Source organism: Hordeum vulgare, chromosome 3H, assembly GCF_904849725.1.
Source record: "Hordeum vulgare subsp. vulgare chromosome 3H, MorexV3_pseudomolecules_assembly, whole genome shotgun sequence".
Classification (NCBI taxonomy): domain Eukaryota; kingdom Viridiplantae; phylum Streptophyta; class Magnoliopsida; order Poales; family Poaceae; genus Hordeum; species Hordeum vulgare.
This window is the reverse complement of record NC_058520.1, coordinates 30923861-30946265: the sequence shown is the minus strand read 5'-3', so window position 1 is coordinate 30946265 and position 22405 is coordinate 30923861. Positions and strand designations below refer to the sequence as shown.

Here is a 22405-nt window from a genome sequence, read left to right as displayed (position 1 = left end):
ATTTGATTATCCTCTTATATTATGTTCCTTAGTGATTCATGCATGTTCTCCATTGCTTTTTATTGCTTTGGCCAAGTAGTAGATTGTAACTCCAAGAGGGAGCGTTATGCATCATTGTGGGTTCATGCCCCTCGATGTCTAGCTTGAGTGACAAAAACATGAGACTAGGGGATGTGCTTGTTGCCACCAGGGAGAAAACAACGGTGCTTGTGACCACAGTTGCAAGGATTGTTTACCTTACGCATAGTTCGTTAATGCAGTTGTCCGTTGCTCTGAGTTTACACTTTGGGTGGGGCTTGCAACTTAATACCGGAGAGATGTTCTGGATAGATATCTCAAGGTGGATGATTAGTAAGTAGATGCTGATGAATAAATGGTCTACTTGTCTTGGCGTACTGCCCATTACTATTGAACCTCTAACTATCAAGGAGCATAATTAGCATTGCGGTGCGATCATAATTCTGTCAACTGCCCAACTGTGATTTGTTTACCCAAGCATAGTTGTTTATCATCTTTTGGGAGAGAGACATCACTAGTGAACATCATGTGACTCCGATCCATATCACCATCATTGTTTACACCTCCATCATTTACCGCTTTTATTTACTTTTTCGTTGCAATCACTATTACCTTCCCGCTTGTGTTTTGATCCTTTGCAAACTACAAGGCCAGAGAGATTGACAACCTCTCTATACTTGTTGGGAGCAAAGTTATTTGTTGCATGTGCAGGTCCACTTCTTCTGCTAGCACCAGGGTGGAAGACACCTCTACTTGTTGAGCCTAGGAGTCCTCTTGGTTTGGTAAACCTTACAGTCTCCGTGTAAGGGAAATCTGCTACTGACTACATCTCCACCTTCCACTTGGGGTAACCAACGAGGGGCGAGAAGTATGTCCATCAACTTGTCATCAGAGGCCCTCTAGAGCTCCGTTCCGACACCCTGATGGAGGGGCATCAATCACGGAGGACCTCTTCATCAACCTTGTTGCCCTCACGATGATGTGTGAGTAGTTCACCATAAACCTACGGGTTCATGACCAGTACCTAGATGACAATCTCTCTCTCTTTGATCTTCAATACAATGAGCATCGCATCTTTGCTTTGATCCATATGATGTAATTCATTTTGTGCGGTGCGTTTTTTGGGGTCCGATGAATTGTGAGTTTATGTTCAAATTATTCATGATAAATATTTGAATCTCCTCTAAATACTTATATGATTCTTATGTGCATGATTATGATAGCTTCGTAATTCTCTTCAATCTATTGAAATAGTTTGGACAACTAGTTCGATATTTCTTGGGTGAGAGAGGTGCGCTGTAGTAGGTTCAACCTGGTGAATTTCTATATCCAGTGACAGAAGGGGCCAATATGCGTCTTTGTGTTGCTACTACTAAGGATAAAATGATGAGGTTTATTCATATTGCTTGAGTTTATTTTGTCTACATCATGTCATTGTTCTCCATGCATTACACTGTTTTACTTAATACTCTAGATGTATGTTGGATATCGGTCGATGAGTGGAGTAATGGCAATAGGTGCAGACAGGAGTCGGCCTATTTGTTTATGGACGCGATGCCTATATACACATGATCATTGCCGTGAGTATCGCATAACTATCCATTTTTCTGTCAATTGCCAAATAGTAATTCGTTTACCCACCGTATGCTATTTTTCATGAGAGATACCATTAGCAAAAACTATGGCCCCGGGGTCTATTCACAACATATTGATAAAACCTTCAATACTTTGCTGCTATTTACTTGTTTTTATTTTATCTTGGTATCTACAATTATTTACACACCTCACTCGCTTGCAAATAACAAGACAAGAGGATTGACAACCCTCTTGCCCGCGTTGGATGCAAGTTATTTGTTCTTTTGTGTGCAGACACTAAAGACAGTTGTGGTTTGTATTACTATTGGTTCGATAAACCTTGTTTTCATAACTGAGGGAAATACTTACCCATATTGTGTTGCGATAACCCGTTCCTCTTCACGAAAACCCAACGCAGATCACAAGTATCACTCGTTGAATTCGACACTCTTACTTATTGAAATGACTATGATTGTTCCTTATACTTGTAGGTCAGGAGCAACATGCAAAGATAACTCCTAAGCTATATGTGTTGTCATTAAATAATGCACCACACAAAATAGGAAGGATGGGGGCAGTGAGACCGCCACCTTGTTCCATAGTAGTTAAACATTTTCCTATAAATAACGCAAAGTAGTGCACAACAGGAAAATGCAAGCTGGTAGATGATACGTCTTCAACGTATCTATAATTTTTTATTGTTCCATGATGTTATATTATCATTCTTGGATGTTTCATAACCATTTTATAGCAACTTTATAATTTCTTGTTCATTGCATATGAATGTACATTGTGGACTTATTTTTTATCTATAGGCATTCCAAATTTTGGAAGCCTTTAAGGCCCAACATGCATGGGAACAAGCCATTCACTCTCACTCAATGTTGGACGATTGTTCGCAATTGCTCTAACTTCAAGGAGAAATATGACGCCCTAAAGAAGAATGGAGGACCCACTGTCGTCATTGAGAATTAAGAAGGAGAGAAGCAGTCGAGGGGGAAGAGCAACTCCAAGTTGGTCGATAATCGTGATACGATGACACTCGCCTTGCAAGAAACTTTGGAAGGGTTCTATAACCAAAAGAATGCAAGGGAGGAGAGAAAGTGTCAAGATAAGGAGAAGAAAATGAAATCATATATCGAGATACAAAAGAAGAAGCTCGAGATCGAGGAGAACATTCAAATCAAGAAGCTCAACACGGAGGCAAGCTTTGCAGAGACAAAAGCAAGCGAGGTAAAGCTTGCGCTCATGCTGAAGAAAGTGGAGATCATGACGATCAACTTGAGCAAGGTGCCCTTAAGGAGAAGAGTTCGGTTCTAGAAGAGGCAAAAGGAGTTGCTTGAGTAAGATGGGTGAACTATGGCCGAGAGCGCCATGATTTTTGTATGCTGGCATGATTGCCGAGATGCATGAATTATGACCCTTTTGTGTGCTAGCAAGTGTGTAGACATTGGTTGTCTTGCTGCCATGGCCACGGCAGCTAGAGCGGACTAATTCTTTGCTTGGCTTGCTGCCATGGCATGCGTTGATGATGTGGCGGTTTGGCCTAGTGGTCTTCGTCTGCCATGGCGCTATTATCCGTCGTCAACCTCTTCGATCTTTCCACTAACGAGTTTTGTCTTCACTGTCGTAGATCTATACGGATTGGCATATGTCGCCCCTGAACATCTAGATCGAAAAGGCTCCGGTCGATCGCGCTCATATTATCAGTCAACACGGCTTCAAGATGGCGCCGCATGAAGCTTCACTTTCTTATTGAAGTCATGGGATATGTCTAAGTCAAGATTTCCATGGCACCGATAGAGGCAAAGAAAGTCATGGCGGCTGTGATTGGAGGTCTTGAAGCGTTGACAGAAAGGTAAACTAGACGCGATGAAGACTGTGTGATATGTGCTTTGGTGACTTGCAACAGCGGCCTTGGCAAGCGGGGGCGGCAGCACTGGAGGTCGGCAATTTTAGTGGTGCTCCTTGAGTATCGAGACTCGATTCCGAGGGTGAAACCACAAGGTCTGGCCTTCATTGGTTATACCTGGCAATGGTCTAGTTGAAGGCAATATTTTTTGGTGAACTAGGACTCTCTCGAGGGTGAAAACTCAAGATCTTCGATCGGGCAACGAAAACGCATGTGCATTGTTTTCTTTTTAGAGGTGTTGCTTTTGGAGAAACTTTTTTGTATATTGGGTGTTGTCTTCAACGGTGGTTAGAGTGTTGTTATTGTTAGTGATTGATCACCATGGCGGAGCTCTCTTTTTTCTTCTCTTCTTTTTTATTTTCTTTTTTGGCTGTGTGTATCCCTAAGTTCTTTGGACATCTTGTTGTTACAGAGACCGGGTGTTATTGATATCTTTACGATATTGATATATTTCCTTTCTAAAAAAAGTGTGTCGACATAAATTATGATTATTACCTTTTATAGGCTGGCATGTATGCCGACCGCAGGAAGGTACGCCAAACACCGGCATGAACTACGACTGTTGGTCATGAGTTTAGATTTATTTTACTTGCAGACAATTTGAACACGTGAAGGAAATGCGCTGGTTGATAGAACGCACCACATTTGGTCGGACGTCGGTTGAACACCATCCCTTTCACCGAGCAAAACGGACATAAAGTAGACCAAATTCGCGTCCGTTTATGTCGCCACGTTCGGATTGACCTAAAACACCGGTACGTCCAAGATAACTATATGTACAACCATACGGCAATGTCAATCCATGGTTCTCATTATTGCATAGTACTTCCTCCGTCTCAAAATAAATGACTTAAAAATGACTCAACTTTATATTAAAGTTAGTATAAATTTGAATCATTTTTAAGTTATTTATTTTGGAACGGAGGGAGTAGAAAGGTGGTTTCCCCCGCATCTCGATAGGCCACCCGAAAAGAAAGGACCGCCGTCTGTTGGAACACACTGGCGATGCTTTCCGGCAGCTAGGATTTATGCAGCTCTCAGTGACAGTGTACGTGGTACCCAGGAATAACCATGAAAGTCTCTGTGAGGCCTACGTGCATGTGAAATGCAAGGAGGAGTGGAAGACAGAATATATTTAGGTGACACTTCAGTGCAGCCCGCAGGGGAATTCATTCCACTCGTGGTGCTAATCTGTTGTTGCAAGTGTCACCTACAAGCTGGATCAAGGTACACCAAGCACATGCTTGTTGGCATACGGATATATGCTCATCGAGTCAGAAAGGATGTATGTGCGGGCTCGGGTGGGTCGGCGGAAGGTTCTCAGGGCCCAGCCCCAGCTAACCCACAGCCCATCCCTTTCTGCATGCCCTAATCACATAAACACATGTAGGGTTGTAAACGATTACTTGAACCAAACTCAGCTCAATTTATACTGATCAAGTGAGCTTAAACTGAGCGAAGCTCAAGATTGATCTGTATAAAGTGGCTCATGGAGATTGTATAAATCTCGAGTCGATCTCGAGCTAATTTCAAGCTAAATAAGATGATTTTCATAACAATTCAAGACTTCCTTTCAAACAAGATAGGTCACAACATAAAAAATCACTATAATTTTTGACTTATTCTCCCTCAGTTTGAAGGCTAGTACTTAATAGAAAGATATCATGAATTAACTAAAAGAGAAGGAAATTAAGGTGTGTCTGCTTTCATACTTTGGCCAGGAATAATATGATATTTAACATATGGTTGATCACGTAAGTAACACATGGTCGACCCCGTATTACATCAAAATTACATAATATAGTTACATGCTATCGAGCCATCGAGCTAAAATCGAGCGAGACGATTTTTAATCTAGCTGCATAAAGTGTTAATACTCATCTCATTTATTTTTTATTCGGCCTCGCGTTAAGCCAAAATAGGAGTCAATCTTGAACGGCTCTTAAGCCTCAGGTTTTTCTAGCAGACCTAAACGCATGCAACGGGATCCACTGACCCCTAGCCCGGCGGCCTGGCCCGGCCCGGCCCGGTCCTCTTTGTCTCCCTCGAGAGCCCTATAAAATGCACTCTTCTCCGTGGTGCAACATATCGCAGTACGTACGGCTTGAGCTCTGAGCCACTAGACTATCACATGTGTCACACGGACCACGTAGCTTGCTAGATAGATAGGGAGGAAGCTATATATCTATAGCCATAGCTCCCGCCGGTCGTTGAAGTGAACATGGTGGCGGTGGCCGAAGCTGCTGGTACCTGTGGTGGTCCTCCTAAGGCCAAGATGGCCGGAGGGGAGAAGCTGATCATCCGGTCCGACAAGGTCCGGCTCATTGACATCCTGTCGATGCTGCTCCTGCGTCGGCCCATCACCAGCTACTCCTTCGTGGAAGCCAGCGAGCAGACCACGCTCGACGTTGGCGACGAGCCTTGCGGCATCATCGTCCCGCTCACCGAGATCATCATCAAGTTCCTCGCCGCCGCATACTGGCCGGCCAAGGTGTTCTGCATCGCCCTCGAGTTCCTCCTCAACTTCGTGGCGCTCAACGGCGGCATGCTTGGCCTTGGCATCATATGGAACATCTTCAAATGTACGTACACACGAATGCGCGCGCACACACACGTGTTGATTATTTGCACTAAATACATACGTGCATATAAGAATCTACAGCTTGATCATTTGATTAAGTACGTGCTAAGTAGTTTTAAGTCATGCTAAACTTTAAAATGAGGGCATAACATGCACATACCGCTCAGATGAAGATGCAAAATATATGTTTATTTGATCTTAATAATTTAATTTAATTTGACTCACAAACATATGTACAAGTAACATAATAAGTCAACTAATGAACATACGATGCATGGATCAATTGATGCAGAGGCCGGCGTTTAATCTTTTTCTTTTTCTAAAAAAATAATAATAATGGGCGTACGGGAAAATAATAGATGATACCGGAGCACCTAAACTCAGGTGCTCCAGCGTGATCTCAGTCATGGATCTAAAACAAAATAACACATGTGAGTAGTGGTATTTTGGTTTTTTTTGTGACACTATTTATGCTGAATTTGTCTTTTTTATTTCTTCTTGTGTGCTTTGAATTTTTTACAGTTTGAAGATACATATCTTGTGAACACTCACAATTTTATTTTGTGCAACATCAATAAAAAATGGATGTTTTGTATCATTAAAAGATCCACTGAATGAAAATATAGCCAGCCAAAATTGAGTGGCGCCATGTTTATTTTTTTCATTGATCTTTAACGATAACCGACTGGCAGGGGAGGGCCCCGGGGGTGGGGGGGGGGGGGGGGGTCGAAGCTATAAGCTGGTTAGTCAGGTTGGCTACCCAGTTTTTTTTGTTGGTAAAATAAACATATACATGCACAAATCTTGAAAAAAATTGAAATTCATATATTTGGCTGTAGAACTTCAAATTGACTAACAAGATTGAATTTCTGGCACCGTCATTGGGGCAAGGTGACCCCATTAACTTGATCTGGAGAAGGCACATATGCATACCATCAACCTTTTTTCTTCATTACCAAGTGCAAGATAGGTTCTCCCTCCTTTTATTTCCTTTTGATTAAATGACATATCACTAAAATTGACTATTCACAATTATGATTTCGAGTCATATAAACCATACACTAGCTAGAGAGATTGTGATCCCAGCTATTCCTTAGTAAAATGAATTAATGGGACAACAAATTGATGTTTATAGCCCTTCTCTGTTTGTGTCGTACTACCTGAGCTTCACAATAGAATTATAACTACATATATTAATCAGTAAAAGATAATGTGTTATAACATCACTAATAGCACGTTGTCTATAGCTCTCTGAGTAATGTTTCCCTAAATAAATTGATGCATAATGCCTCGTTAATAATATATTATATCATGATATAGCATGCTGATAGCGTATTTTAAGGGCCATACTATTTTTTCCATTGATATCAATAGATGTGAATGTCAGGTGTCTTTTGTCTTTTTTGAATAGGATGTAGCTAGGTCTTAGTCGATTCAGATTTATCCAAGTCTCAGTCAAGTGACATAACATGTAAGAGAAAAAATAAATTTGCACGAATTTTAATGTAAGATCTCACGGATATAGCATCGATTGAGACTTAACAAAGTCTCAATCGACTAGGACTTAGCAAACCTGTTTTGAATATAAGTTATTGGCAAGTAAAATCTACTGAACGAACAAATTGAGAATGTTTATTAAACTTCCATATGACGAATGACATCATATGAACCGGAATAATATACATTGTACTGAACGGAATGGTGATGCAGGCAAGCTTGTGATCCCGCTGAACCGGCAGGCGCCCGACTTCCGGACGATAATCGGGATGATCGATGGGAGGACGGAGCTCAAGTTGGGCACGCCGGAGGTGGCTGGCGGTGGCGGCGATATGCGACAGCTGCATGTGCACGACACGGTGGTCTTTGGCGAAGCTGCAGACCTAGAGAGCGGCGAATGCACCCTAGCGGCACTCCTCGTCCAGCAACGGGACCCCATCCCCGAGGTCACCGTCATGGCGGCTAAGATCGCGTATGAGAACCCTGCATATATTGAGAACGTTGTCAACAACGTCTGGAAGGTAAGTGATCCTGTAGAAAATTAATCAGGAAAGTGAACAAACAGTTGTATGCACAGTTGTAACACGCTTGCAATGGGATAAAAGATGAGAACTGTGTTAAATTTGTCTAGCCTAGAGATTTTACGTGGGGCCTTTTTTTGGATACAGATGCCTTTTTAACCCATATAATGTAGGATCAAAGGATACAAAATATAACAAACATTCAATCTATGCATAACTAAAATGCACGTAGTCAACATTAATTCACACATACAAGAACATTTCTAAATCTAAAGGAGCATCAGTTTTCTAAATCGACGGAGTACTCTTCCTCCTATTGCTTTGTGCCTCATATCTCATAACAATATCCAGTCGCTTTTGAAATTGCAATGCAAATGGAACATTCATAACTTTGTGCGTGTTGTGACGATTTGCAGTTCAATTTCGTGGGATTCTACAACGGTTGGAACAGTAAGCAGCCAAAACCACAATCTTGAGTACTAAATACTATTTTTGATCCATATTAACCGATGCAGATTTAATACATTTTTATATTGTAAAGTTGTACTAAGACCTTGTTCAATATCCCGCCCCTCCCCAACTGTGCTCCCGGAGCTGGTGGAGCTGCTGTTGAAAAAGATGAAGCTGCAGTTTTTCAGCTCCGTGGATTTCGGGAGCTGGAGGATTACCGAATAGGGTTTAAGTCGGTGATAAATACAACAACAATTAATTTGGATCGGAGGGGTACTCCTTCCGTCACAGTTTAAAAGACATGGTTAAGTTTACGTGCATTTTCATAATAGATAAAGTTTAAGGCGCATTGCATTTACTCATAGTAGACACTTAATACTTCTTTATACTACTTCTATATGCATGCATAGTATGAATGTTATTTTTCAGCCCATGTCACGGTCAATCACTTAGGTTACAGAGAATTTTTGCATGTTTTTCTAAACCGTGACAGGCGAAGTATCAAAAATTGATGGGTAATCTATCTCTGTGTATTCGCATGTAGGCTTCCTGAATCAGGACACGACGCAGGCGTTCGTGATGACCGACAGAGCCAAGGACGCGAGCGCGGTGGTGCTGGCTTTCCGTGGCACGGAGCCGTTCAACACCAAGGACTGGTCGACGGACGTGGAGCTGTCGTGGCTGGGCTTGGGCGCCATGGGTCACGTCCATGTCGGCTTCCTCAAGGCGCTGGGCTTGCAGGAGGTGGCCGAGGACAACGCCGAGCGCGCCTTCCCCCGCAAGGCCCCCAAGGGCAACAAGTCCTTGGCCTACTACCAGCTCCGCGAGGTGGTCCGGCAGCAGCTCGACAAGCACCCCGCCGCGCGGCTCGTCGTCACGGGCCACAGCCTCGGCGGCGCGCTGGCCGCCATCTTCCCGGCTCTCCTGGCGCTGCACGAGGAGAAGGGCCTCCTGGGCAGGCTCGGCGCCGTGCTGACCTACGGGCAGCCGCGCGTCGGCGACGGCACGTTCGTCGGCTTCCTAACCGCCGCGACCAAGGCGGCGCGCTACGACCGCGTGGTCTACCGGTACGACTTCGTGCCCCGGGTGCCGTTCACGGCGCCGGTCGCCAGGTACAGCCACGGCGGGACCTGCGTGTACTACGACGGCTGGTACGACGGCAAGGAGCTCGCCGGCGACGAGCCCGACCCCAACTACTTCGACCCGCGGTACGTGCTGTCCAAGTATGGCAACGCGGTGGGCGACCTGCTCAAGGCGGCGTTCCTCTGGGCCAGCGCCGGCAGCGACTACCGCGAGGGCATATGCTCCCTTGCATACCGCTGCGGCGGCCTCATCTTCCCCGGCTTCGCGTCGCACAGCCCACGCGATTACGTCGACGCCGTCCGCCTCGGCCGCATCACACCCAAGCAAATTTAATAGTACGACACAACGATCGGCCGGCTAGAAAGACAGACGGTCCGGTCGATGAATAAATCGCTTTATATGTCGCTATACTTGAAAGGGTTTTTCTTTGAAAAGGAGGCTGAGACTCTCCCAGCCTCTTGTGTGTGCAAAGTGTGTACTAGTACTAGTAGTATGTGAATAAAGCCATGGGTGAGTGTAACACGGTGTGACCACTACTAATATATGTCTGGAATGTATCATAAATTTAAAAGTATTGGTTGAAAGTATTCGGAACGGGTCTGTATGGACTGGGTGTTGCTATTTTTTTTTGTTAAGTTTACAACCCATGTTTCAAACATTTGTACTTTTGGGTTGTAAAACTTAAGTCGTGATGGACGTCTGCACATTCCTTACTTATCGTATATTTGGTGTCATTTCACTTCGTATCATATGCGCTCGAAGTCATTCGACAGACGTCCATTTTTCATTATGCATTTCATTGCCTTCATGATTAAGTTCAAATGCATAGTGATTGAATTTCAAGATATAGGGGACATCTTCACTAACTACAACCTGCCATGTGCCTTTGCATTCAAAGCAAAATCTTCATAAGCACATCTTTAGGGGGAGCTCTCTATATCTTGCAATCATAATCTTCAAGTATTTATCTTCACCTATTTTTATCACCGTTGAAAACTTCAACCAGTTTGTTATCAATCACCAAAAACGGAGAGATTGTAAGTGCATCTAGTGCCACCATTTGTTCGTTTTGGAGTATTGAAACCAAACGTGATTGAGGGACTACTGCCTTTGTGAGAGTTCACATGATAACACAGACATAACTCCTTAGAGATTCAGTTTAACCGTCGAAGACGACCCCCAAAAATTTCTGAAGACATTAATGATGGCCGAAGTCATTGGTAGTGCGCGAAGATAATCGCTTGAAGATAATAAAATGCAAAGACGGAGTCTTTTGTTGTTTTCTTTCCTCTTTCCCGAGTCATAGGAACCACCGTACTGTTAAGTGGGGTTAATGTGATCGAAGTGAGATGCTGACGTAATGCTCAACCCACATTTACTTATGTCTTTGAGCGAAGACAATGAGAGGAAATCTCTTTCAGAGTTGGTTGAGTGAGAATTACTTGCAGCCCAAGTAATGTTGATGTGTGTGTCTTTGAAATCCAATCGTTGGAACACGTGTCGGTTGGCCATTGACCCAAGGTCATTTTGGTCATATCAAGTAGGGTTGCTTGTTGGCTATAAATAGCCCACCCCACCACCATAAGTTGGTGGCTTCTCAGAGTTGATACGACTGTTGTCGTTTTTGAGCAACCCACATCGAAGGCATTGAGCGGTAGAACTATCCTACAAGGATAAATCCAAACACCTAGAGCCAGAGTGTTTGAGCATTACCGAAGTCATTCTGTTCTGAGAGAACTGAAGACTTATTACACTTGAAGAGTGTGATATTCCATAGGGTTAGGCGTCGTGGTCTAGTGCATCCAAGAGTCAATGTGGATTGCCGGGAGACCATGATCTAGATCAATCCAAGAGTCATCGTGGATTGACGGGTGACCAAGTTTGTACGGATTTCGTAAGTGATGGGGTCATAGTCCTAGGGTAGGGTCATAGGCCTGCCGTACGTGTCCTACCCAAGGACTACCCCACACAAAGAACAGGACGCTAAGTCTGCCCCGACTGAATTAAGGAATCCCCATCATCCAGTCGGTAACAGGCCCTGAATCATCCAGTCGGAGACTAGCATTCGGAGGACACCAGGCTAACCGACTGGATACACTCGGTACATCGTAACCTCTCCGGAGGGAAACTGCCATACGTTTCCGGGTGCATTTATTAGCATTTAGAGCATACGTTACCTGGAACGTACGCATTCAATCGCCACTACTCCACCCCTGAATCAGAACCGTTGTGGAGGGCAGCGCACTCTATATAAGCCGCCCTCCCCCACTGGTAAAAGGGTTAGCGAATCACTGTACCCCATATTACACTCGGTAACAAGCTCCGAGAGCACTGAGACGTAGGGCTGTTACCTCCACCGCAGAGGGGCCTGAACTCATACAACCTCGCCGTAGCTAGGACTCTGCCCATCTCATTCGTACCCCACACATCTACTGTCAGGCTTATACCCACGACAGTTGGCGCCCACCTTGGGGCAGGCGTCTAAGCGACTTCCGGCGAGTTTGCGACTACTTCCTTTCATCATGTCGTATGGTGGAGATTCGAGCATGGGTCACCAGATCCTCTTCGGCGCTCTCTCCTTCACCGTTGACGATTCGGCATGGCTTCGGGAGGCGCCTCTCAACGTCGAGGCGCTTCCCCGTCGCGGGGCCACGCACGTCCGTGCTGGCGCTCGCGGCGTTCTTCTTCTCCAACAATCGGCTCCATTGTCGGCTTGCACCTCCTTCATGCGCCGCAACAAGCGTTCCCGCAGTCTGCGTCTCCAACGTTGGGTGCAGCATGCCCGAGCGCGTCAGATCGCGTCCTCTCAAGTGGCAGTTCTGGAGTCTGTTGTGGTTGCCCCGCGTTCCCAGTGCTCGGGCTCGGTTTCGACTGAGCTCTCCTCCGAGTACACGGGCCGCGGGCCTGCAGCAGAAGTACACATGGCCAACACCCATGAAGATCCCCATCAGGCCGGCCGGAGCGAGCGCGAAGTCGGTGAAGCATCCGATGCACGCCGTCCGCCTCGTCGTTCCGCCAGTCGGCACACCCGGCGGAGCAACGTGGAGTTGTTCCGCACACCTCTCCTCAACTTGGCTGCAGCTGCCAAGATCGCCGATTCCCTCCAACCGACTGATTCAGAGGCAGGAAGGGGAATCGAGCAGATCCGTGCTCTGTTGCACACGGCGCAGCAACAGAATTCGGCAGTCTCCCAGTCGCACAATCGGATCCACAATAGTTCCGTCCATGCAAACACGCATCGGTCGGTTCACAGCCCTGGTTCCCATCAGCACCCCAGGGGAGGCAGCCGTTCCATGATCCGTGAAGATCGCCGCCGCTCGTGCACCCCTCCGCGGGGTGGACCCTATGGGTCCCGACATCATGATGATCGGCGTTCAGTCGGCGACACTTACGACCCAAGACCCGACGCAAGAGGGCGAATCGCCCAGCGAAGAGTCGACAGAGGTCGAGCCCACCGCGATGGTCACGATCTGGATCGTCCGAGTGGCAGCAGGACCATCGTGTCCGGCCCCGAGTGTTTTAGTCGAGCCATCCGCTCGGCTGACATCCCGCCCAACTTCCGATTGGCAGTGGGAATCGGTAAATTTACGGGGGAATCCAAGCCTGAAACATGGCTAGACGACTACCGAGTGGAAGTCCAGATCGGGGGAGGGGACGACCATGTCGCTATGAAGCACCTCCCTCTGATGCTCGACGGCTCGGCGCGAGCTTGGCTGAACCAGTTGGCCCCCTCAAGCATTTACAGTTGGGCAGATCTGGCCCGAGTGTTCATCAGGACCTTCGAAAGGACGTGCAAACGCCCTGCAGGCCTTGTGGAGCTTCAGCGCTGTGTCGAGAAGCCGAACGAGCCCTTGCGCGACTTCATCCAGCGATGGACAACTCTCTACCACACGGTGGAGAACGTCACCGAACATCAAGCGGTCTGCGCATTCAAGGCAGGCGTACGGTACAGGGAGTTGTACCTAAAGTTCGGCCGGACAGGCGACATCTCCATGAGCAAGATGATGGAGATAGCAGCTCGCTATGCAAATGGCGAGGAAGAGGACCGCATCCAGAGTGGCAAACACAAGACAGTCGGCGATGCCGACGGAGGTAACACTCGGAAGCAAAAACAGAAAGTTCCGCCCACACCGCAGGCAGAAGCTGCAGCTGTGACCGGCGCCAAGTTCAAGGGTAAAGGGAAAGCGCAGTCTGCCCCCAAGAAGAAGCCGTTCAACAATCCCATCCTGGACCAGCCTTGTCCGGTTCACACGAAGATGGACGAAAAAGGCAACCCCATATACGCGAAGCACACCACTCGGCAATGTCGTCTCCTGATCCAGGGGTTCAGGGAAGGGCAACCGAGTGAGAAGAATCCTGAACAAGATGAGGAGGATAAAGAGGATCCGTTCCCCCAAGTCCATGCAACCCTCATGATTTTTGCTAACGTCGAAAGCAAGAGTCTGAAGTTGGTGAACAGAGAGGTCAACATGGCCGTTCCGACTGCTCCCAAGTTCCTTAAATGGTCTCAGACTGCGATCACCTTGATCAATCGGATCATCCAACGCATGTCCCCACCCCAGGAAGACAGGCCCTGGTCGTCGACCCGGTGGTGGAAGGAGTCCGACTGCGTAAAGTCCTCATGGACGATGGTAGCGGACTGAACATCATGTACGCTGACACTCTCAAGGGAGTGGGCATTCCGATGTCCAGACTCAGCGAGAGCAGTATGCAGTTCCACGGAGTCGTCCCTGGGCGGAAGGCCAGGTCACTCGGCCAGATCGCGTTGGACGTCACCTTCGGCTCCGACAAAAACTTTCGCAAGGAGAAGCTCACATTTGAGGTGGTGGATTTCCAGAGCGCTTACCATGCAATTCTGGGCCGCCCGGCATACGTGAGTTTCATGGCACGTCCATGCTATGTGTACTTGAAGTTGAAGATGCCGGGCCCAAAAGGCGTTATCACCATCACCGGCAACCGCCAGCGAGCCGAGGAGTGTCTGCAAGAGGGATCAAGAATCGCCGACCATCAGATGGCGGTACTCGAGCTCGACGAATACAAGAAGACAGTCGACCCTGCCGACCTGATGCGCTCAAAGAAACCAGCTTCTGAGTCCGCGTTCCAGTCGGCGGGAGAGACGAAGAAAGTCAGCATCCACCAGATGGACGATTCCGCCGCCCCGACGAACATCTCCACCACCCTCGATCCTAAATAGGAAGCCGAGCTCACCCAATTCCTCCGTGAGAACTGGGACATCTTCGCATGGAAACCATCTGACATGCCAGGTGTACCCAGGGAGTTGGCTGAGCACCGACTGCATGTGGATCCCGCTGCTCGGCCCGTCCGAGAGCGCCTGCGTCGGTCCGCCACGCACAAGAGGAAGGCAATTGGAGAAGAGGTGGCCAAGCTATTGGCAGCCAACTTCATTCGCGAGGTTCACCACTCCGAGTGGCTCGCCAATGTCGTCATGGTGCCCAAGAAGGACAAGTCACTCCGAATGTGCATTGACTTCAAGCACCTCAATAAGGTCTGCTCGAAAGACCATTTTCCGCTCCCCGCATAGATCAAATTGTCGATTCGACTGCGGGATGCGAGCGTTTGTCATTTCTTGATGCCTATTCGGGCTATCATCAGATCCGTCTGTATGGTCCCGATGAGTTGAAAACAGCCTTCATCACCCCGTTTGGGTGCTTCTGCTACATCACTATGCCTTTCGGTCTGAAGAATGCAGGAGCTACCTTTATGCGCATGATCCAAAAATGTCTCCTCGACCAGATCGGTCGCAATGTGGAGGTATACATGGATGATATCGTAGTCAAGTCACGCAAAGGTTCCGACCTGCTGACTGACTTGGCAGAAACATTCGCCAACCTTCGTAGGTACGATATCAAGCTCAACCCAGCCAAATGTTCATTCGGTGTTCCCAGCGGAAAGTTACTCGGTTTCTTCGTTTCCGAACGAGGGATCGACGTCAACCCCGAAAAGATCGGGACCATCGTCCGAATGGAGAGGCCGATCAGAATACACGATGTTCAACGGCTCGCAGGTTGCCTAGCAGCTTTGAGCAGGTTTATCAGTCGACTCGGCGAAAAAGCACTTCCTCTGTACCGACTCATGAAGAAGTCAGATACCTTCGAGTGGACAGACGAAGCCCAAGTCGCATTCGACGACCTCAAAGTCCTACTTTCCACCCAGCCGGTTCTTACTGCTCCGCTCAGTAAAGAGCCCCTTCTTCTATATATCGCGGCTACAAATCAAGTCGTCAGTACTGTTCTTACAGTCGAGCGAGAAGAAGAAGGCAAAGCGTACAAAGTTCAGCAGCCAGTGTACTACGTCTCCGAAGTCCTGACCCCTTCCAAGCAGAGGTATCCCCATTATCAAAAACTTATCTATGGGATCTATATGACTACGAAGAAGGTGGCCCATTATTTCCAAGACCACTCGGTATCTGTCGTTTCTGATGCTCCGTTGTCGGAAATTCTCCATAATCGGGACGCATCAGGACGAGTGGCGAAGTGGGCAATGGAGATGTTGTACTGTGACATCAAGTTCGAGGCCAAGAAAGCTATTAAGTCTCAAGCCCTGGCTGACTTTATAGCAGAATGGGTAGAACAACAGCAACCGACTCACATCTACTCGGCTCATTGGACAATGTTCTTCGATGGGTCTAAGATGTTGAATGGATCCGGCGCTGGTGTTGTGGTCATATCGCCAAAGGGTGACAAGCTCAAGTACGTGCTTCAGATACACTTTGATTCCTCCAACAACGAGGCAGAGTATGAAGCTCTCCTCTACGGATTGCGCATGGCCATCTCACTCGGCGTCCGTCGCCTGATGGTCTACGGCGATTCGGATTTGGTGGTCAACCAAGTGATGAAGGAGTGGGACGTAAGGAACCCCACCATGACAACATACTGCAATGCAGTAAGGAAGCTGGAGAAGAAGTTTGAAGGTCTAGAGCTCCATCATGTTCCGAGACTGAAGAACCAAACAGCTGATGAGTTGGCGAAACTCGGATCCACTCGGAGACCAGTCCCGAGTGATGTCTGCCTCGAGCACCTCCATCTTGCCTCAGTCAAAGAAGATCCCTTCACAGAGGAACCGGTACAACCCAAGAGCGCAACAGATCCGACTGAAGTCGATGTACCTGTTGTGGTTGATCTGGTCACAGAGATTCTGGTTGTCATTCCCGATTGGACTGAGCTGATCATTGCATATATCCTAAGACAAGAACTTCCAGAAGATGAAGTTCAAGCCCAGCAAATAGTTCGCAGGTCGAAGGCATTCACTGTCACTGACGGTCAATTGTACAAGGAGAGTGTTTCAGGCGTTCTTCAACGCTGCATTTCCCCAGAAGAAGGGCAGTTGATCCTAGAGGATATTCACTCGGGAACCTGCGGCCATCACGCTTCTTCGAGAGCAATCGTCACCAAGGCGTTCAGAGCTGGATTCTTCTGGCTACAGGCTAACGAGATGGCTAAAGCTATGGTTGACCGATGTGAAGGCTGTCAGTTCTACTCCAACAAGTCACATAAGCCAACATCTGCACTAAAGACGATCCCACTTGTGTGGCCATTTGCAGTTTGGGGATTAGACACAGTCGGACCATTCAAGACAGGCCAAGGAGGCTACACACATCTGTTGGTGGCAGTCGACAAGTTTACAAAATGGATAGAAGCCAAGCCCATCAAGAAACTCGACGCCTCAACAGCTGTCAAGTTTGTCAGGGACATCATCTCCAGATTCGGGGTACCTCACAGCATAATCACGGACAATGGGACAAACTTCGACTCGGACAGGTTCAAAGGCTTCTGTGCGAGTCAGGGTATCCGAGTGGATTTTGCTTCCGTAGCACATCCACAATCCAACGGACAAGCTGAGCGTGCGAATGGACTTATCCTTCAAGGTTTGAAGCCCTGACTCTTGCGAGAGGTAGGACATGCTGCTGGTGCATGGGTCACCGAGTTACCTTCAGTCCTTTGGGGCCTCCGCACCACTCCGAACAGATCAACGGGGCGATCACCGTTCTTCCTCGTTTATGGAGCAGAAGCGGTCCTTCCGAGTGACCTGCTTCACAATGCCCCACGAGTCGAACTCTTCTCCGAAGCTGAAGCAGAACAAGCAAGGCAAGATGGAGTCGATCTTCTGGAGGAGGAACGCGAGATGGCACTCACTCGTTCGACAATTTACCAACAAGATCTGCGACGCTTTCATGCGCGTCATGTCAGGAGTCGCACATTCCAAGCAGGCGATTTAGTGCTCCGAGTGGATCAGCAAAGACCCCACAAGTTGGCTCCGGCCTGGGAAGGGCCTTTCATCGTCTCCAAGGTGCTGAACAACGGAGCATACAGACTCTACAACATTCAGAGGGAGACAAACGAGCCGCGCGCATGGAACGGGGATTTCCTCAAGCGTTTTTATACGTGATCGTCGACTGAAGCAGTGTAACGAACAAGTTTTGACGAAATAATATATACAACAGATTCAGTTTTGTGCAGATTCAGAGTTCTCCAACAGTCGCAGAATCCGGTAAAAAAAAACTTAGCTACGATCCTGAATCGTCTAAGTAATAACTTCCTACGAGTGTGCACTACACGTCGCACTCGGGGACTTAGCTGCGATCCTGAATCGCCTAAGTACTAACTTCCTCCGAGTGTGCACTACACGTCGCACTCGGGGAACTTAGCTGCGATCCTGAATCGCCTAAGTAATAACCTCCTCCGAGTGTGCACTACACGTCGCACTCGGGGACTTAGCTGCGATCCTGAATCGCCTAAGTACTAACTTCCTCCGAGTGTGCACTACACGTCGCACTCGGGGAACTTAGCTGCGATCCTGAATCGCCTAAGTAATAACCTCCTCCGAGTGTGCACTACACGTCGCACTCGGTGACTTAGCTGCGATCCTGAATCGCCTAAGTACTAACTTCCTCCGAGTGTGCACTACACGTCGCACTCGGAGACTTAGCTGTGATCAAGAATCACCTAAGTAATAACTTCCTACGAGTGTGCACTACACGTCGCACTCGGGGACTTAGCTGCGATCCTAAACCGCCTAAGAACTAACCTCCTCCGAGTGTGCACTACACGTCGCACTCGGGGACTTAGCTGCGATCCTGAATCGCCTAAGTACTAACTTCCTTCGAGTGTGCACTACACGTCGCACTCGGGGAACTTAGCTGCGATCCTGAATCGCCTAAGTAATAACCTCCTCCGAGTGTGCACTACACGTCGCACTCGGGGACTTAGCTGCGATCCTGAATCGCCTAAGTACTAACTTCCTCCGAGTGTGCACTACACGTCGCACTCGGAGACTTAGCTGTGATCAAGAATCACCTAAGTAATAACTTCCTCCGAGTGTGCACTACACGTCGCACTCGGGGACTTAGTTGTGATCAAGAATCACCTAAGTAATAACTTCCTACGAGTGTGCACTACACGCCGCACTCGGGGACTTAGCTGTGATCAAGAATCACAAAAGTAATAACTTCCTACGAGTGTGCACTACACGTCGCACTCGGAGACTTAGCTGCGATCCTGAATCGCCTAAGTACTAACTTCCTCCGAGTGTGCACTACATGTCGCACTCGGAGACTTGTATGTGACCAAGAATCACCTAAGTACTAACATCCTCCGAGTGTGTACTACGCGTCACACTCGGAGACTTAGCTGTGATCAAGAATCACCTAAGTATTAATCTTCTCCGAGTACGCACTAAGCATTGCACTCGAAACAGCATTCAAACAAAAGACTAAATGTTTTCACTCTGATTCCAAAAGTCTAGAAACGATAGCTGACTCGGTGCGGATCAAGCTTACCCGCACCGATTTAAAAGTATGACAGCCAACAGAAGTGGCCAGAGTATCTTACAGGTAAACACTCGGCATACCGAGGATAAAGTTTTGTTACGCGTCAGCTGGGCCGGCGCGAGGACTGGAGGGCTCCACAAAAGTGTCCAAGTCGATTCCATCAGCGATGCAGGTAGCAGTCTCACGGAACGTCTCCATGAAGTCTTCGAATCGAAGCTTCTTCGTGTTGGCGACCTTCAATGTCTTCAGCTTATCTTCCCGCACCTCCTTGCAATGGACGCGGACCAAGGACAGCGCAACATCAGCACCGCAACGCGCTGCCGATTTCTTCCACGATTGCACTCGGCTCGGAATCTCCTCCAGTCGCGCCAACAGAGTCTCCATCTCCTGTCGCGGCTCGTCTTCTGGCCAAAGTTCCTTGTCAATTCGGTCGATGGCTTCTCTCAGTCGACCGATGAAAGGACTCACTTTGCCTACGCGGATATGCGCCCGGAGCAGATCCCGGTTGGCATCCTCGCCGAGTGGCACATTGTCCTTAATGGACCGCTCCACAGCCGCCGTTTCAGCTTCAGCGTCACCGCAAAAGTCTGCAACAAACGGGCAAGCAGACAATAAAAATCGAGTGTAGAGCACACGGTACAAGCACTCGGCAAAACATAAGACTTACCAGCCAGACGAGTCATCATCTGCACAGCCCAGTCGTTGACTACTTCTCCTCAGCTGTCCATCGTCTGTTCCGAACAGCCATCTGATTATGCAGCTCAGTCCTCTGTTTCTTCAGTCTCTCCACCTCCTCTATCAACACCTTGTTCGCCTCCCGAGCCTCCTCTAGGGACCTCTCTCGTCCCTCCAGAGCATCCTTCATGCCGGCCATGGCGAGCATAGCAGCATCAAGTTCACCAGCGACCTGGTTCCTCTCCGCCCTCAGGGCCTCATAGGCCATTCCCATTTCACAAGTTTTCTGCCACCAAGAAACAAAGGGTAATCAGCAAGTTTATCAGTTCACAGTCTAAGTTCTTCAGACCCCTGCCGACGCAAGCAGTCGACAGCGGTCTCAGGGACTACACCCAGTGGGTTCACTAAGAGTGACCCCACTGGCATGCACCTCAAGTAGGCCTGCCCTATTGAGATGCATATTTTCACCTACGCCTCAGAGGCTAATACTACCCGACATGCGTGCAACTTACTCTCGGAGACTCTTACCGCAAGAGCGCTCCGACTGCAACAAGTACTCGCACTCGGCAATCCTATCTACAGACACAACCAAACTAAAGGCAAAATGTGTAAAGACAACTGTGGATGCAAGCACTCGACAGAAGTCTCGGGGACTACACCCACTGGGTTCACTCCAAGTGAACCCATTGCAGAAAAAACAACACCACCCAGTGGGTTACAGGAGAAAAGTAAGTACTTACTAGACTACTTACTCGTATATCATCGCGCAGCTCCAAGCTCCGCTGATACAAGGCCGCAACGGAGTCATAAGCCCTCTTGGCTTCTCCAGCCATGAGCTCCGCCTGCACCATGGCCCCCTTGGCCGCTCCCACCTGCTCCTCCGGAAGGCGCCGGATGCTGAATTCAGCACCCGACGAACCGGGAATCGTCGGAGGTTCTTGGGGCATCCCAAGGTCCACCCCAGTCGGTTCCTCCCCCACCGGCACCGGTTCAGTCGGTGGAGGCGCTTCAGTCGGTGGAGCGTCGGCGGCAGGAGTGGCGGCAGGAGGAGCAGCCTCGGGAATAGGCTCCAGGACAGGCTCCACGGCGGGGTCGGCTCTCCCCTGGTCGTCCTCGTCCAGGCAAATCGCCCCTGACAAGCCGAATGACACGACATCTCAGAAAAAGAAAGTATGGCGCAGTTCGCGGGAATAAAACACCCGACTCTCCTACAACACACCTGGCTGGGACGAAACGACGTTGTCCGTGTCCATGGGGTCGTCCCCTTGGCGGGCCGGAGTGGTTGCAGAAGTGGCGACCCTGTCGAGTGAAGTCCATTCGACTTATAAAGCAGGAGTTCACTCGGATAACAGAAAGAGCCGAAAGTTAGGTTCACTTACGTGGAGGTGACGGGGATGGCAACCCTCATTCGCGGCAGAGCCTTCCGAGGTTTGGGCCCACTCGGCTTGGGCGCCCTGGAAGACTGGCCTGCGGGCTCAGCGGCTGCGTCCCTGGCCCTCTTGGTGCCTCGAACACTCGGGACCACCGGAGCAGCAGGCGGAGCACCCGACGACGCAGGAGGAGCTGAAGGGACGGCGGGCTCGTGTCGACGCTTACTCCGATGCTCTGGTCGTGGAGGTGGCGAGTCTTGCTCTTCATCCTCTTCCTCTTCCTCGCTGTCCTCCTCCTCCGACTCCCCGCTGTCGGAGACGTATTCGGCGCTCTCCACGCTCCCCTCCTGGCTGCCTTCCTCCTCTTCCTCCTCCGGATTCCCATTCGAGACGGGGGAGAACCAGTTGGTCCACGCCTGCATGAAGTTCAGTCGAAAACATTAGACATCACACGGAGATATAAGTAAGCGACTGGAATTAAGACAGTTCAATGCACTCGGCTCATGTCACTCACCTGATTCGGTGGAGGGTGGTCCGCGCTGTAAGGCTTCACTCGGCGAGCTCCTTTGGGGTTCTCACAAGGGCCCGTGATTTGGGGCACCCACGAGGTCACTCTCTCCTCGGGTACGCCCACCATGTTGGTCCGAGTGGAATCCTCGGGCCCTGTGTAGTGCCACATAGCGTGGCCGCGAGCCTGCAGCGGCTGGATCCGCCGACCAAGGAAGATTTCCAGCAGGTCTATGCCGGTGACCCCCCTCCTGACGACATCCACGAGTGCCTCGACCAAATGCTGGATGTCGTTCTTCTCGGCCTTCGAGAGCGCGAGCTGCTTAGGTGGAGCGGGCCGATCTAGACTAAACGGAGGCAGCCCAGTCGATGCATTCGGACAGGTGATGTCCTGGCAGTAGAACCACGTCGACTGCCAGTTCCTAACCG

At 48.8% G+C, this 22405-nt stretch overlaps 1 protein-coding gene across 1 annotated transcript; it reads left to right on the top strand.

Annotated features, from left to right (window-relative positions):
- The first annotated feature begins 5592 nt into the window (after nucleotides 1-5592).
- Nucleotides 5593-10224, top strand: LOC123442787 (triacylglycerol lipase OBL1-like). Its single transcript, XM_045118920.1, has 4 exons — nucleotides 5593-6087; nucleotides 7797-8104; nucleotides 8521-8554; nucleotides 9099-10224. The coding sequence occupies exons 1-4, from the start codon at nucleotides 5727-5729 to the stop codon at nucleotides 9968-9970; spliced, it is 1575 nt and encodes a 524-aa protein (XP_044974855.1). The 5' UTR covers nucleotides 5593-5726; the 3' UTR covers nucleotides 9971-10224.
- The last annotated feature ends 12181 nt before the right edge of the window (nucleotides 10225-22405 follow it).